The sequence below is a fragment of the Salvelinus alpinus genome, chromosome 23 (genome assembly GCF_045679555.1).
Source record: "Salvelinus alpinus chromosome 23, SLU_Salpinus.1, whole genome shotgun sequence".
Lineage (NCBI taxonomy): Eukaryota > Metazoa > Chordata > Actinopteri > Salmoniformes > Salmonidae > Salvelinus > Salvelinus alpinus.
In genome coordinates, this window is record NC_092108.1 from 48,592,939 (window position 1) to 48,611,620 (window position 18,682).

The 18,682-nt window shown below is 43.4% G+C and overlaps 1 protein-coding gene across 1 annotated transcript; it reads right to left on the reverse strand.

Moving 5' to 3' along the window:
* Positions 1 to 697: 697 nt before the first annotated feature.
* Positions 698 to 7,327, reverse strand: cavin4a (caveolae associated protein 4a). Its single transcript, XM_071362623.1, has 2 exons — positions 6,710 to 7,327; positions 698 to 1,411 (listed from the first exon to the last, which is right to left on the reverse strand). Exons 1-2 carry the CDS (start codon positions 7,115 to 7,117, stop codon positions 740 to 742), a joined length of 1,080 nt encoding a protein of 359 aa, XP_071218724.1. The 5' UTR covers positions 7,118 to 7,327; the 3' UTR covers positions 698 to 739.
* Between the last annotated feature and the right edge of the window lie 11,355 nt (positions 7,328 to 18,682).

Here is an 18,682-nt window from a genome sequence, read left to right on the forward strand (position 1 = left end):
TGTCCACGTACATTACAACCCATATCGTTAAAAATCATTCCAAAGTTGAAAATAATAACAGCCAATTTCAATGACACGTGACAGTGGGTCACTAACCTACCAACATCTGACACCCCAGAAACACAATCTTTGTAGATTATCAGGTCAGTCACAGAACTCTTTCCACTCCTCTGTAGACTGGTCAGTATACACAGTACAGTTCAAAAGTGTGGACACACCTACTCTTTCAAGGGTTTATCTTTATCTTTACTATTTTCTACATTGTAGAATAATAGTGAAGACATCAAAAATATGGAATAACACATATGGAATCATGTAGTAACCAAAAAAGTGTTAAACAAATCAAAATATATTTTATATTTGAGATTCTTCAAAGTAGCCACCCTTTTCCTTGATGACAGCTTTGCACACTCCGGGCATTCTATCAACCACTTTCACATGATTCATATGTGTTATTTCATGGTTTTGATGTCTTCACTATTATTCTACAATGTAGAAAATTGTCAAAATAAAGAAAAACCCTTGAATGAATAGGTGTGTCCAAACTTTTGGCTGGTACTGTATATCCAACAGAAGTATCTCTTTGATTTTTAAACGGATTGATAATGTAAATTGTCTGTCGTCGATGTTGATTTGTCACAGACCATCTCTCTTGCAAGACATCGCAAGTTCTCTTCCTACCCGGCTTCACTTCCTATTTTGGTGACTTCTCGTTGTGTTGCGGCAACATGCTGGAGATCTACTTCCTGTCGTATTCGTCCTCCTTGCCCTCTTCCACTGCCTCCACAGTGAATTTCCCTACCTCCCCTATCCGGATGGCGGCCGGCTCCTCCACGGGACCCTCCCTCTTGGTTTCCCTTTCCGTTACAACCTCCGTGTAGGTTACTACCGGGGTTTTACTGACTTCCGGGCTTTTTCTTCCCTTGACTGGGGTCACCGCCTCATCGACCTCCCCATCAGCCTCAGCTCCCTCCTGGCCCTCGGCCACGGTCCTCTCCTTCTTCAGCTTGATGCGGAAGGACTCCTTGGTGGGGGCCTTCTTGGCGATGTTCTCCTTCAGCCTCTCGCCAGAGTGCTTGATGCGCTCGCTGGCCTGGTGCATCTTTTCCCGTCTTTCGGGGGGCACCATTTTATCTCCCATGTTGTGGAACTTGGTGCCCAAGTTGTCCTTGGTCTTGGTCATGGTCTCCTTGGAGAAGGCCTGCTTGATGCTTTCAATGCCCTTCATGCCTGACGCCTTCAAGCGGGCGGTTCTGGAGCCTCCTTCAGTCTCGTCCACTGTCATGTATTCCTCGTCTGAGGAGATGTCCTCGGGGACATCGTAGGTGTCTGGCTCGATCACCAACCCCTCCATACCAACAGCTCCTTTTGGGGTCTTTGTCACGGCCACCGAAGGGATCTCATGTTCCCCCTAAAGAAAGGCAAATGAACTCTTTTAAAGTACAATAATATGGGTTGGCTTCTTAAGTTATATAGCCAATGGTTGAGTGCAGACTTGGGTTGAAATAGTATTAGTATTTTTTTTATTTTATTTTTTACTTGATTACGTTTTTCTGGTGCAATGGAATAGTCCCAAAAATGCCAACCATGTGGCCTGCAGAAACTCTCAATCAAATGCTCAAAGTCTTTGAAAGGAAAAACATACATTTTGAAACCAGGTCTGCTTGACTTTTCACTTTTTGGGCAATTATGGAGAAATTCTACAAGCGTTCTCTTCTCTCCCTATCAGACATTTGGTTTTGTAACGGTTGCTACGTCTTTGAGTTTGCCCTTTGAGGTTGCAACAGTATATGTCCCGTCGGGCTATATATTACATGCCAGTAACCACTCAATTCCGTGGGCAATTTTTCTACAGGGATCACAGAGCTTGGTGGAAAGATCAGTTTCTCAACGGTTGCCTAAACCACACTGTATCATTGTAATCCGCAAGATATGGACATCTATGAGTGGGTGTTCTCAGCAAATAACTCAGACAACTTAGCCCACAACATGAGAAAAGTATGAGAAACATGATACATTATAAACCCAAGAATAGCATCGAAAGATGTGCCATTAACGAGTACTTCCACCAAACCCGTTTAGTGTTAAAACGTACATTACTAGCACTATGTGATACGAGGCCTAATTGCTGAATCTCCCTCTCTATTATGCATTCCTAAAAAGTGGTAGTGACCCCCCTTCTGATGACTGGGCAACCTGCTGGGTTCTGCAGGTGACTTTGAATCTGAGACCCAATTAATTCTAATAAAGACTCAGCCACCTCCAACAATCACTCTCATTAATCAAGAGGGGGAGTCGTCTGAACATGCCCAGACTCTGTGAATGACCCAACAATTACACCACCAGGGAATGTGGGCCAGCAGATTTTTTTCATTTTCATACGTGATGTTGCCCGGCAATAATAATAGATTATTGGCCGACCGACATGGCAACCACCCATAAGATGACAGTCATTGGTCACAACCACGTTGGGCTCGTGCTTCCGTCAACGGGATGGTGTGCGTTCGATGCTACTTTATTCATGTTGAAATCTGACCTTATTGGTGCCTCTGTTGTCATGGTTACATAACAGTACATGGACGGATCGGGCGCGTGGTACAGAGTAGGAGACTGCACAACATGTTCTGAATTCTCTCTGTCAACCCAGCAGCAGTAGCTGGTCATTTAGTGCCTGTATAAGATTGATGATGTCCATGTGATTGGCTTATCAGCCAGTCACGCTTTAGAAAGTCCTATAATGTATAACCCCAAAACAAGGGATAACGACAGCTTGACTGCTACAACAAAGACCTTGCCACTATACAGAAAATGCATTACTTTGACAAATATGTTGTTACCTTGTGTTTGTTAATTCTAGCTTGGAATGAAAGTTTGGCTGTACATGCCCAATATCTATCCTTAAAACAATGCCACCCCCACAAAATCTACGGCCATTTATCTGTGTCCTATTACTGGCCCATAGTGAGCTGTTGTGTCACATTTTTCAGTCTTGCCATGCTTTGCCACTGGCAATGACTGTCTCTATAACAAACAGTGCTTGCTTCCTAACTAAAGTTAAATGGCCATTGCAGCCATTGCTGCGTCAGAGGCAAAAGCACTATATTAGGAGATCTCTGCCCTGCTAGCCAGGCCCTCAGAATAACCGACAGTAAATCAGTCATCTGGAAATCCTACACTCAGACTGTCCTATTCAGGCAAGAGGGAAATGAAGCCCATCCCAGGGATCATCATAGAGGAAAGATGAGATTCACTAAACACTTATTGTAAAGTGTAGTATAACTATCATCTTCAGAAGCCACGTTTCAATGTCGACTACAGAGACTGACAGGCATTTGTGCTCATGGCCATTCACAATTACCCTCAAATATTTCCCTGAAAAGCTAGCCCCTAGGCCTTTAAAGTTCAGTCATATATAATGATTTGCCATTACCCATAAGAGTATAAGCACTGTTTGATGAAAATGTTTATTTGGCCTTACTGATATTAGCCTATACAAACGCATTGCATAACAGATTCACTAGATGGAACTACACATAGTCCCCCTCAAAAAGTGTCTGTCCTATATCTGAGATATAAGAAAGATTTTTTTAAACTTGTATTTAACCACTTATTTTTGGCACGAAACAGTCTCCATATACAGTACCAGTCAAAAGTTTGTAAACACCTACTCATTCAAGGATGTTATTTTTTTAATATTTTTTTTACTATTTTCTACATTGTGTAATAATAGTGATGACGTAAAAAATGTGAAATAACACATATGGAATCATGAGTGTGCAAAGCTGTCATCAAGGCAAAGGGTGGCTACTTTGAAGAATCTCAAATATAAAATATATTTAGATTTGTTTAACACTTTGTTGGTTGCTACATGATTCCATATGTGTTATTTCATCGTTTTGATGTCTTCACTATTATCCTACAATGTAGAAAATAGTAAAAAAATAAAGAAAAACCCTTGAATAAGTAGGTGTGTTTTGACTGGTACTGTATACTTCCATTCATTTTTTCAACTGGTACGGGGGACCCTCAAAATGAGTCTTGTGAGGCCTGTGGGCATCCTAGAGCAAAACAACCGACATGTACACTACCGTTCATAAGTTTGGGGTCACTTAGAAATGTCCTTTTTTTTGCAATTATGTTAGCACAGCTGACAACTGTTGTGCTGATTTAAAGAAGCAATAAAACTGGCCTTTAGCCTAGTTGAGTATCTGGAGGTTCAGCATTTGTGGGTTCGATTACAGGCTCAAAATGGCCTGAAACTCGTCAGTCTATTCTTGTTCTGAGAAATTAAGGCTATTCCATGCGAGAAATTGCCAAGAAACTGAAGATCTCGTACAACGCGGTGTACTACTCCCTTCACAGAACAGAGCAAACAGGCTCTAACCAGAATAGAAATAGGAGTGGGAGGCCCCGGTGCACAACTGAGCAAGAGGACAAGTACATTAGTGTCTAGTTTGAGAAACAGACGCCTCACAAGTCCTCAACTGGCAGCTTCTTTAAATAGTACCCGCAAAACACCAGTCTCAACGTCAACAGTGAAGAGGCGACTCTGGGATGCTGGCCTTCTAGGCAGAGTTCCTCTGTCCAGTGTCTGTGTTCTTTTGCTCATCTTAATCTTTTCTTTTTATTGGCCAGTCTTTGCAACTCTGCCTAGAAGGCCAGCATCCCGGAGTCGCCTCTTCACTGTTGACGTTGAGACTGGTGTTTTGCGAGATGTCTCTTGGTCTGACAAACACAGCTCTAGCTCTGTCACCTTTCACCGCAGATGTGGAAGTGCGACATCGATTGATGCGGTGGATTGAGATGCATCCAATGCTTAAACTGACAGATTTTGGGGGGGATTTTTTAATTATGCTAATTACATTTATGCGGGGGCGCGGACATCAACTTCAGGGGGATTTAAAGCAATGGTGTTTCAAATGCCATGACTTATCTGAGAGCTAAAGGCCCCATAAAAAATGTTGGCTTTCCAACATTGATCGCTACAGAGGAAATCACTACCGTCTTCAGTCTTTTACAATAAATACATGTGACACCCATTGACTGCTGATATCGCTTTCTCGTTAGCCTAGTAAGAGGTTGCCCCAAAGCAGGGCCACGTGATTGGCAGACCCTCATTCTTCAGATTGGCCCTAACAGTCCGCTGCCACATAAGAAGGCAGTTTATCGTGTCCCCATTGGCAGCGGGGAGCATACCATGCTCCTAGAATAGGACTCACGGCCACACAGCAGCTGCTTCTTTCAGTGGAAAGCACACAGAGCTTTCATTGCCCCCGGAAGTCCCTTTAACGGGAGCTATATGTCCTATTAATACAGAAGGCTTGAAGTCTCTTTTAGGGTACATAGTATCTATTTTCATCAAAGACATACTATAACTTCACTCATGCCAATGTCTTAGAGTGAGGCATGTTTTTTTCCTGACTGTCCCTATGCTCTTAACTGCTAGGCTACCTGGCAGTAGTACTTGAAGGCCCTTAAATGGTACCCATTTCTCAATGCATCTAGCTCGTACTTAACAGAGTCAGCGCTTGAATTTGTTACTGTCTTGAAATTGCTCTAATATCAACCAAAGAAGATGTGAACCCTCTCTAATTCGCTTTAACTGTAATATCCAGCGACTTAAAACTGACCTAGTACAGTATATCTTCACTGACTTGCACCACTGGCCAATAAATGGACTTGCTCAGATGATAGTTCGCTGATGTATCATTAATACTTTATACACACATAGTATCAATTGTTTATAGAGCATCATGGAGGTATATTAGACCACTGAGCATAGTGTAACTTCTGGTGCACCCATTGTGTACAATACTCACCTGCTCTGCATAAGTGCATTTGCATATTCTCCGGTCAGAACCTGTCCGAACTTGTTGTAGGCATTAGCATATCTCCCCCCTGGCGTACCTGTGCCTGTTGTTTAATTACTAAACCTAAGTTTGTACATGTGTGCGTTCACACAACAGTAAGCACCTTATCATATTTTCTTAATTGCATATTGTGTCATTTTGTTTGCTATTTTAGCACACAGAGTTAAATTATTTTCTATTACTCATTGAAGCCTTATGCCCTGTAATTGGTATCTGTATAGAGAATGTGTACAATGTTTATTCTTTTATTGTAACCGCGGACACGCAAGGTCTTATTACCACAAGGTATTATTTCTATAGGTTTTATGGTATCCTCTTTCGTTCATGTGCTCATGTACTTTTTCCCATTAGTTCTGTAACTTGTATGCTAATCACAATGGAGAATTGCTAGCCATTTCTCATCAATTTTTGAAGTGGCCGTCATGGCCCTTTGGCCTGAGTATCATTGGCCTCTTTATTTGTAGCTCTGCCCTACATCCTTGTGGAGCTTTTCAGTTATGGTTTCCTTATGTAACCTAACAGTGCATTCTACAGCTGATTGTGAATGTTATCAGTTATTATGTTTGCAGCTTATTATATTACTTCATGGTAATGTTGTATCATTGCATCCTGGTATTGCTTACATTGCATACTAATTACTCTCTTTATTCTGTTATTTCAGAAAACCACAAATCATTATTGGAACTGGAGTTGCTGACATCTTTTGTCACCGAAGATTGAGGCCAGCTTTTTTTGACTAGCAACATTTAGTGAACGCACACTCCACACCCCTTTTCACAGTGCATTTTTTTGACTACCCAGTTCACTACCAAGTGCAACCCAATGGTGAACACGGTTACCTGATAAATGATGACACGGAACTTGTTTCGGGTCAGCAGCTCCTCCTGTGTGGTCTCCACCTTCTTGACGCGCACGTTCTGCTTCTCCACGCGTGCGCGCACCTCCTTGACATTGGAGCTGACCTTGCGCGTCTTCTGGAGCAGCTTCTCCACGGTGCCACTGGTGGTGGTGTGCTCTTTGGCTAGCTTCAGGACGTCACCCTGGATGGTCTTGATGTTGGTCTCCAGGTCCAGCTGCTGCTCCTCCATGCGCTGCTGGCCAGCCTGGACATTGTCGATGATGCCTGCCACACGCTCCAGCAGCGACAGGATGGTCAGGGCGCTGATGGGATTGCCCGCATCGTCCTCCACCCCCAGCACCTCCAGCTTGTTCTGTACGCCCGTCATGCGGTACTTTGGCTGATCCATGGAAGCGTTCCTCGAAAGGCGAAAGGGAAACTTGGACGTTGGGTGAAGAAGAAGCCTAGGGAACAACGCTGAAGAACTTTGATGCGAGTGCAGAGAACTTGAGGATATCTGGTTAGACTTGGGTTTATTGGGATAGCTCCAAGACCATTGAGGTACCACCGACTAAGAGACCAGAGACGCGACTCCCTACCACAGTGACCCAACTCAGGTCTGGTGCAAAAGAGGAAGCAGACTTCTCCTGCCCTTTTAGAATAGGCTGCAGGATCAAGAGGGGACCTGCAAAACAAGCGCTCAGAGGGCAGGAGATAGACTGAAAGGGGTGTGGCGTAGCCAGCTCGCACCACATAGATATAAATACTATTTTGGTAAGCTGACACTGACATTTTGGGAAGATGCAAAGCAGGGGGATGGATGGAAATCCCCCTCTAGCCCACTCTGTTACACCCCGATTAATTTATAATTTTCCATTCAACAAGTGGTTGAATGGATCTATCTAGGCATGGCTCGACGATGCAGCTGTATGTCAAATTCTGACTCATTTGTAGTGACAGATGGAAAGACAACGCTTTGGTCATCTGCCTTGAGTACCCATCCTAGGAATGTTGAGAGGAGTAAACATAGTCGGAGCTGCCCTTTTTGAGTCCCCCCGGTGCAGCAAAGTCCACACATTGAGTGGCAGTGAGATCAGGAGCCATTTATATTGTCTACCAGCAACATTGTATTGCAGTGAGTGTCAAAGTGGCGCCATATCGGAATTATGAGCATTGAGCAGCTGTTGAAGTGAAGTACTTGTGTGTTACTTACTGTTCCCCTATTGATTTGTTAATGTGCTGAAATCCATATTGTGTGTTGCTGTAAATCACTTATTTATTCTATATTATTTGTTTTCAATATAACAATGAACACAAATCACAATGAACAACCTTATCCCATACTTGGCAAATGGGAAAACTTGGTGAATGGGGAATCTTTCAAGCGTACCATACCACCAAACGAGAGTTTCTGTATATGACAACGTTTCCTCTACTCTCTGGTGCATTGTTCTATCATTTCATCTAAATTCCTGTGGCAGCAAAGCCCTGACAATAATTAACAGTAGCACTTTTGGCCTGCCTCTGCACCACCTGATCTCCTTACTATCCCAACTCGTCCTACGCTTCATTATATGTAGTCCCCATTTCCATGGAGGTCCAGCTTCCATTGATTTCTTCTCAGAATAGTAAGAGGTCCGATAGTCACGATCTTGCTGCCTCCCGAAAACCAGTGGGCTGAGACTGCCTTGAGGACCAACCTCCCTTTCCCAATCAGGGTCTGGTCCCATTTACTCTCATCCCTTGGGGAGTGTGCCGGGGGCGCTGCTGAATCGCCTCAACTGATGCCAGCAGCTGCTTCTGCTCTCGAAAACCCCCACCCCCACCACAGCTTCTCCACTGTCTATAATTACACAGCAGCATAGTGGCTGAGCCAGTGAGCCTACCACCCCCTCAATCTCCCCTTCCATATTAGAGTACCCCTCCACCACCACCCTTCCGAAATGTATGCCCACGCATTGGTTTATTTTCACGAGGAGAGGCTCTGACCTCTGCTCCCATTCTGGGCTTCTGCAGACGAGCAGTTTTTAATTAGATTCGAGTGCCAATTAATAATCCAATCCCCCTCCCACTGTGGTCGGAACTACAAATGAATGGCGAGGGGGTTTCTGATGACATCGCTGGAGGCCATGTTCATCCTTGTACACAAAACATCACCTCCGGGTTGTGTTCAGCACCCGGGTCATGATCAAATACGCACGAAATGGAAGAAAACTGTCCCAAACGGAGAGAAACTGGGATGTACTATCTGAACTTTTATTTTCCTTTGCAAAACTAAAATATGACACACAGAGTTATTTTGTGTCTCTCTGGGGGTGGCACACTGATTTGTAGCCTGTATCTGTATTGACCAGAACAACAGGAGATCAACCTTAGTCTATTGTGTGTGTGTGTGTGTGTGTGTGCAAACAGGGAAGAAGAGTCTCTGGTGAGCAGTCACATGGGCAGAGAGAAGGTCATCTCATTCATCTCTGTCACTGCTACCATTCTACCATACACATGCACAAACACACGCAAACAAACACGCATACACAAACAAACCCATGCACCAACTCCAAATGCATGCATTCACACCAATTGCACAGCACATTTGCTTAACACATTAAACACATTTGCTCTCAGTCTCACTCATATGCTCACTTGCATACACAGATACTCATTAACCCCAGTGACAGTAAAAAACCTAAATGCATCATGGCCCCTTTTATATGGCATCAAATCAGCCTCTAAAGTCCACTGCGCCCGAAGATGGCGCTGTCGAGCAAGATCCTTGAGAAAGCAAGCACTGAGACGACAGCGCATAGGATGGGTCTCACTAGGGCCCAGGCAGCGTGGGAGGTGGGGGTGCAAATTAAAACTGAATTGCAAGTGTGACTTTGAGAAAACAGAACATCATTGTCGCATGCAAAATATTAATTTGAGAGCAGAGAATTTTGTTTTGTTTTGCAGAGATACTTATTTTTATTTTATTTTATTTCACCTTTATTTAACCAGGTAGGCTAGTTGAGAACAAGTTCTCATTTGCAACTGCGACCTGGCCAAGATAAAGCAAAGCAGTTAGACACATACAACAACACAGAGTTACACATGGAATAAACAAATACAATCAATAATACAGTAGAAAAATATATATACAGCATGTGCAAATGAGGTAGGATAAGAGAGTTAAGGCAATAAATAGGCTATGGTGGCAAATTAATTACAATATAGCAATTAAACACTGGAATGGTAGGATGTGCAGAAGATGAATGAGCAAGTAGAGATACTGGGGTGCAAAGGAGCAAGATAAATAAATAAATACAGTATGGGGATGAGGTAGATTGGATTCGCTATTTACAGATGAGCTATGTACAGGTGCAGTGATCTGACAGCTGGTGCTTAAAGCTAGTGAGGGAGGTAAGAGTCTCCAGCTTCAGAGATTTTTGCAGTTCGTTCCAGTCATTGGCAGCAGAGAACTGGAAGAAGAGGCAGCCAAAGGAAGAGCACGTGCTACGGGTGGGTGCTGCTATGGTGACCAGTGAGCTGAGATAAGGTGGGGCTTTACCTAGCAGAGACTTGTAGATGACCTGGAGCCAGTGGGTTTGGCGACGAGTATGAAGTGAGGGCCAGCCAACGAGAGCATACAGGTCGCAGTGGTGGGTAGTATATGGGGCATTGGTGACAAAACGGATGGCACTGTGATAGACTGCATCCAATTTGTTGAGTAGAGTGTTGGAGGCTATTTTGTAAATGACATTGCCGAAGTCGAGGATCGGTAGGATGGTCAGTTTTACGAGGATATGTTTGGCAGCATGAGAGAAGGATGCTTTGTTGCGAAATAGGAAGCCGATTCTAGATTCATTTTGGATTGGAGATGTTTAATGTGAGTTTGGAAGGAGAGTTTACAGTCTAACCAGACACCTAGGTATTTGTAGTTGTCCACATATTCTAAGTCAGAACCGTCCAGAGTAGTGATGCTGGACAGGCGGGCAGGTGCAGGCAGCGATCGGTTGAAGAGCATGCTCCATAAAAAAAAAACCTGTCTGCCCTTGACCAACACAAAAACATCCTATGGCGTTCTGCATTAGCATCGAATAGCCCCTGTGATATGCAACTTTTCAGGAAAGTTAGGAACCAATATACACAGGCAGTTAGGAAAGCTTAGGCTAGCTTTTTCAAAAAAAAATTGCATCCTGTAGTGCAAACTCAAAAAAGTTCTGGGACACTGTAAAGTCCATGGAGAATAAGAGCGCCTCCTCCCAGCTGCCCACTGCAATGAGGCTAGGGAACACTGCCACTACCGATAAATACCAATAATGGAGAATTTCAACAAGCATTTTTCTACGGCTGGCCATGCTTTCCACCTGGCTACCCCTACCCCGGTCAACAGCCCTGCGCCCCCACATCAACTCGCTCAAACCTACCCCACTTCTCCTTCACCCAAATCCAGATAGCTGATGTTCTGAAAGAGCTGCAAAATCTGGACCCCTACAAATCAGCCGGGCTAGACAATCTGGACCCTGTCTTTCTAAAATGATCTGCTGAAATTATTGCAACCCCTATTACTAGCCTGTTCAACCTCTCTTTCGTATCGTCTGAGATTCCCATAGATTGGAAAGCTGCCGCGGTCATCCCCCTCTTCAAAGGGCACCCTCATAGATATCATCCTAACTAACTCGCCCTCCAAATACACCTCTGCTGTTTTCAACCAAGATTTCAGCGATCACTGCCTCATTGCCTGCATCTGTAATGGGTCTGCGGTCAAACGACCACCCCTCTGTCACGCTCGCTATCCTCAAACTCCCTGTCATAAATCAACCAAGGCGCAGCGTGCATGTCGTTCCACAACTTTTAATAGGAGTGAAACCTTAACAAACAAAAACAAACAGGTAAACAGCAATGAACGTGACGCAACCGAGGTGCCCACAAACACACACGGAAAATAATAATTACCCACACATTAGATGGGGGGAAAAAGGCTGCCTAAGTATGATTCTCAATCAGAGACAACGATAGACAGCTGTCCCTGATTGAGAACCACACCAGGCCAAAACATAGAAATACAGAAACCTAGAAAACAAAACCTAGAATGCCCACCCCACATCACACCCTGACCTAACCAAATAAAGAAATAAAACGGCTCTCTAAGGTCTAAGGTCTAAGGCGTGACACCCTCATCACTGTCAAACGCTCCCTAAAACACTTCAGCAAACAAGCCTTTCTAATCGACCTGGCCGGGGTATCCTGGAATGACACTGACCTCATCCTGTCAGTAGAAGATGCCTGGTTATTCTTTAAAAGTGCCTTCCTCACCACCATAATGTTAACATGCATGAAACCAAGGCTTTTACGGTTACAGAAGTCAACAAATGAGAGCACCTGAGGAGTAGGAGTGGAGCTAGGCACTGCAGGTCCTGGATTAACCTCTACATCACCAGAGGTCAACAGAGGAGAAGTAGGATAAGGGTACGGCTAAAGGTTATTCGAACTGGCCGTCTAGCACGTTCGGAACAGAGAGTTAAAGGAGCAGGTTTCTGGGCACGATAGCATAGATTCAAGGCATAATGTACAGACAAAGGTATGGTAGGAAGAGAGTACATTGGAGGTAAACCTAGGCATTGAGTAATGATGAGAGAGATATAGTCTCTAGAGACGTTTAAACCAGGTGATGTCATCGCATATGTGGGAGGTGGAACAACATGGTTGGTTAAGGCATATTGAGCAGGGCTAGAGGCTCTACAGTGAAATAAGACAGTAATCACTAACCAGGACAGTAATGGACAAGGCATATTGATATTAGGGAGAGGCATGCGTAGCCAAGTGATCGTATGGGTCCAGTGAGTGGTTGGGCTGGCTAGGGACACGGCGATTCAGACAGTTAGCAGGCCGGGGATAGCAAGCTAGCAGTTAGCAGGCCGGGGCTAGCAAGCTAGCATAAGGGCCTTAGAGGGACGTCGCGATGGGGGAAAGTCTGTTTTTGCTTCCTCGTGCTGTGACGTCGATAGACCATTCGTGGAATTAGTAGGGTTCAAAGTAGCAGAGGGGTCCAAGTCCAATTGGCAAAATGGGTATAGTGGTCCAAGAAACTGGCCGATGGATCAGCTAACAGTCCAATATGCTCTAGTTAGCTATAGATATTACATGTCAAGACTCAGAAGTTACTGCGCTCTCACAAATACACCACATCTCCACATAGATTTCTCCTCACACACCAAAGAAATCTTACTCTCACAAGCCATCATTTTATTACAGGTGAAAATTCGAGTCAATGAATATGGTCGTCACTAGTTAACACAGTCACAAAGTCATAATTATTATGTCTAAACCCTGTCTATTTCTACTATTTATCTTCTTAAAATCTGATTTTAAACCTCACCTTAACCACACTGCTGACCTTATGCCTAAACCCTAACCTTAAATCATTTTTTCCTACATTTTTATGATTACAACCAATTTTGACTGGATGTGGATGCGTTATCTAGTGGAAAGCAGATTTTAACGGTGGTAGTGAAGTAAGGACGATGGCCAAGGATGAAAAGGTAAGCTCTATAGTTTTTCAGTAAGAACCTAGGTAGTTATTTGGTATTCTGTTATTAGAGCTGGCTATTGATTAGGCAAGCTAGGTGTGTCAGCTGGTAGCTAGCTAGGAAGCTAACTACGTTTAACCACATATAAAAGTTACCAGTATCTTTGGTTTAACCAAGACCATTGTAGCTAGCTAAGTTAACGACCTACGGGGCACACTGGTTGAATCAATAATGTTTCCAAATCAAACCAACGTGGAATAGACGTTGAATTGATGTCTGTGCCCAGTGGGGAAGGGTTAGTAGAGAAGGAGGAGTTGGAAGACCAGTATGACTGGGAGGGAATGAAGGAGGAGGGAGAGGCAGAGTGAGAACAGACAGGGAAGGCCCTCACTGGGGAAGAGGCCCTTGATTGAGATTAGATGAGGGGGGGCCAAGAGAGATTAAACTCAGAACTAAATAGCCAATATTGTAAACCTCTAACTGCATACCTTTAGATACAGTCTATTTGAAATACATGTATGATTACTTTTACTCTGGCAGTTTTTGTGCAGTTACAAAAAAAAGAATGACCTCTAACCGTTTATCTCTCTCCGTCCCTCTCTTCATGCAGGCCGACTTTCACTATGTGGTAGGGAAGTTGCTCTCTGCTTAGCTGACAGAGATAGGAGATACAGGAGTCCCCTCTGTTCCAAGTACCTTGGTCCTCCTCTATTCAAAGCACTCTGGGAACTTCCTGCAGGTAACCATGACTTTTGTCAAACAACCCCGTAACTTAATCATTAGTGGTACTGAGAGCTCCTCTAATTGCTTTGACACTGTATCGAAGCGTTGTTATTGGGACATTTGTCACGTAGAGAGGATGACTTGTTATTGACTGTGACTAACTGCTATTTATTTGGTTAGAAAGGTGCTTCTATGTAGAGGATGGTTCTATACAGAAGGTGTACAAGTAGGTTAGGTAAGGGATGAAGTGAAAACCTATAGGAGGATAGCTCTCCATGATGAGAATTGGACATGAAATGACAGCAGGCTGTTCAATAGTGAGCATAATGACTGACGAGTGGCGTGGATTGGTACAGCTCAGCTCCACATGGTATGTTATCACTTATTTGGCTAAATGATTATCCATAGTTCAATGCATTTCTGTATACACTAAGATGTTAAAACTTTTTCTAAAGTTAAAACCAATTTCCTGACATCCTATTTTTACTCTCTCACACTGCAGTTGTTCTCAGGAGACGGGTCAGTGTGTGAAGAGAACATATGCCTGACAAAGTGGAGTCAGGCTTCGACTTCATCGTCCCGGACCACTACACCTACGAGGCTGAGGACACCGAGTTTGGACCTGTGAGTCACCTTTGACCTTGACATAACTTTCTTCTCAGCCTTTTGGAGTCATGGGTGTTCCCTAACTTATCTTGTGCCTTACACAACTCAGCACATTCACTGAGTGTACAAAACGTTAAGAACACTGACACTAATACTAATATTGAGTTGGACCCCCTTTTTCCCTCAGAACAGCCTCAAAAGCCACCTCTACAAGGTGTCGAAAACGTTCCACAGGGATGCTAGCCCATGTTGACTCCAATGCTTCCCATAGTTGTGTCAAGTTGGCTGGATGTCCATTGCATGGTGGATCATTCTTGATACACGATCGCAGTTCTTGACACAAACCAGTGCGCCTGGCACCTACTACCAGACCCTGTTCAAAGGTACTTAAATATTTTGTCTTGCCCATTCACCCTCTGAATGGCACAAATACACAATCCATGTCTCAAGGCTTTAAAACTCCTTCTTTAACCTGTTTCATCCCATTCATCCACACTGATTGGAGTGGATTTAACAAGTGACAACAATAAGGGATCATAGCTTTCACCTGGATTCCCCTGGTCAGTCTATGTCATGGAAAGAGAAGGTGTTCTTAATGTTTTGTACACTCAGTGTACGTATCCCTCCACCTTCCTCAGTGGAGTTCTGGCTAGGTTATCAAACTCCAATGTATATGTACCTGTTGCGTTGGTAAAGTTACTGGACCAGTGGGGGGAAGTGTTGATGACAGTGATGCATACCAGTGTGATCTAAACAAACACCTGTTGTGTCAACACTATTCCTGATGACGACAACCAGATGATATTCTTCCACCCCGGTAAACACACACTTAGTCTCTCTCCTGGTGTATGTTTGTTCTGCGTGAGAGGGTGAGTAATGAGTCTATATATGCAAGCGTGTGTGTTGTGTAGGATATACGTTTTGTGTATATGTGATCGACCACCTTGATTCGGTTTTATGTAGCAAAATTTGTAAATGTGTTTTTTACATTGGTTTAAAGTAGAGACTCAGAGCTAGAAAATGGTATATCATACACTGCAGTTAATATACACATGGGAAAGTAATTCTGCTTTGAAAGTTGATAAACTTTTGAGGAAATGGGCCTTGAATGTTTTGGGACACTTACTGGAGAGCTCTTCTTTGTCTACACCCATTCAGCATCGTTCACACTCTCTTAAGCCTTAGCCCCACCCATCTCTTTAAGGATTCAGATGTGAGGCCATGTGCTAAGCAGTGAGTATGGTAGTGTACAACCAAAGATTGGTTCATAAAACCAACTTTCCTGAAACGAGTCACATATGAGTCTACTTTCAGTTTGTATACACAAGTAGAGGCTCCTCAGAGGAGGAAGGGGAGGACCATGAATTTCATAAAAATGTAAATAGTGAAACATTTAAAAAGTTATCCTTCTATACTAAAACTATACTAAATATATTCACGTCACATTATAATTGATTAAAACACACTGTTTTGCAATGAAAGTCTACAGTAGCCTCAACAGCATTCTGTAGTGTAGCGCCGTGGTGTATCCGGGGCACAGATAGTTTCCATCCTCCTCTGGGTGCATTGACTTCAATTCAAAACCTAGGATTCTTATGGTTCTCACCCCTTTTCATTGACTCACACGGTCATTATGAAAACTCAATGTCCTCCAACCTATCAGAACTCTTGCAGCATGAACTGACATTTTGTCCACCGAATCAAAGAATCAGAGAATGAATCTAGTACTGGAAGCATAAGCTACAGCTAGCTAGCACTGCAGTGCATCAAATGTGGTGAGTAGTTGACTCAAATAGAGAGAAAGACAACTTTTCAACAATTGAAAAGTTTTTAACAAATGTATTTCTAAAAAAATTAAGGAGAAGCAAGAGATAGAGAGATAGTTGTATTTCCTTTACTTTCACTTAGCTAGTGAATGCAGCATGCTAGTTTAGCCTACTCAAACACCTGGCTCGAACAGAGAGCGATGCTATGTTAGCTAGCTGGCTATGGCTATCCAAAACTGGAACTCTTCCAAGTCAAGGTATGCTTTTGGTTTGATTAATTTATTGCCATCAGGGCCTGCCGGTGTAACTGCTAAACTGCTTGTGACTGCACACTACACTGCATGATTGCAGCTGGTTTACTTATGTGTTAGTTCTATTAGCTATGTTGACTATGAAGTTACTAACGTCTTAAGCTAATATGGTGACAACAATGTAGGCTGTGTGTAGCGGTTAGCAGTTATATGAAGGTTTGACTTGGAAAGGTTTTTTCGCCTGGTCACAGACAGCTGATGTATTGTGCTGAAGTCCACAAGTGAAAGGAAAAGGTGAGAGGAGGAGAGCAGGGAGCTAAAGGTAGATGTGAGAAGGCATTATACAACAAGCAAAACATTCATGTTGTTTGTATGTGGTTGCTATGAAAGTGAACTGTGTGATGTATTCATTCCAGCGATTCTGTTGAAAAAACGTTTCTAAAACATAAGCAAATGGAATGAAACGAGGATAAACATACCTGAATTTTTACAATAGAAACTCTCGTTTGCAACTGTTGGACTAATGATTACACCCTAGATCAGCTAGATGCAGGCAAGAGTGTGCAAAGCAATATTGGATGTGTCACCTGTCACCTTGAATATAAAAATGGTCTCTCGACCTGTGCACCTACTTTGTAAACTTTCATTCATAGGTCAGGTTGTAGCAACCTCATGTTGGTTAGAGGGAAAATGTTTGTATCATGTAGTAGCCTTAATTAACCTATCGATGTTACATTGAGCTGGGTGAATGGAATATGAATGACAGTCATCCAATATGCTGTGATAGAAATAAGGCCATGCTTATAATAAAAAATAAATAATCCTCCCTCATCTTAAACATCACTGACCGCCACTGGTATACACCCTGTATTACATGCCTGTGCTTTGTTTGCACACACTTTTCTTGTGTCTTATTTATTGCAGTGTTTTGTTTTGTGATCTCTCTCCCTCCCTCCCTACCTCCATCCCCCCAGAACAGTGTTTTGAGGCAGGGATGGACTACACTGTTGGTCTGAGCTTGTCCCTCTACTCTGTCATGTCCAGTCCCCATACACACTCATCAACTCGGTTAGTTCCCGCACACACTGTTAAACACCTAGACACAACTGGGACTTTTGCGTAAATCATGCATTGGTCACTTGCATAAAAATTTGAGCTACAAGGATTTTAAGTTGGAAATTGGAGTGGGTCTAGGGTTCCTGGGATGATGGTGTCGACTAGCATTTGTTAATTCGTCCATCACTCCAGTGAATGTGACCAATCTAAGGTTTCTAGACACGCATCTGCCTCTGCAGCGATGATGTTCTGCTCGCCCAACGTCACACTTGCAAGCTCTCAAGTTTGGCCTGTGCTCGCGGGACACATCCTCCGCTCTCTTGACCAAATTTCAGCTCTCTCGACTGACCTGTGCACTCGCGGCACTCATCCTCTGCTCGCGGGACACATCCTCTGTGCTCTCAACTCAGTGTTTGCTTGCTCAATTATGTTTCATCTTGCTGACCAGACCGCTCGCGAGCATGCGTCCGCGTGCGCCCTCATGCGCATGTTGATTTTGTCCACCCACACCAAACGTGATCAGGACACGCAGTTTGAAATATCAAAACAAACTCTGAACCAACTATATTAATTTGGGGACAGGTCAAAAAGTAAAACATTTATGGAAATTTAGCTAGCTAGCTTGCTGTTGCTAGCTAATTTGTCCTGGGATATAAACATTGTGTTGTTATTTTACCTGAAATGCAAAAGGTCCTCTACTAATCCAGAGATAAAAAAGGTAAATTGAGTTAATTTTTAGTAATCTCTCCTCCTTCAGGCTTCTTCTTTGGACTTTATATGACGGTTGGCAACCAACTTTAAGGTGCATTATTACCACCAACTGGACTGGAGTACGGACCTCAGTTCATTTTTCAATCCCCCACGTGGGTATGTTCTCCTAAAAAAACAATGAGGAGATGGGAAAGGCGGGACTTGCAGCGCATCAAGCGTCACAAAAAGAAGTGGTCAGCATGTAATAGAAGCTGATTTGACGCCATGCTTTTACCCTTCCCTCTCTGTTGAGGGATGACAGTGTAGTAAAACAGGACATTTCATTCCAAATGATGCATTCCAAACCATGACATGA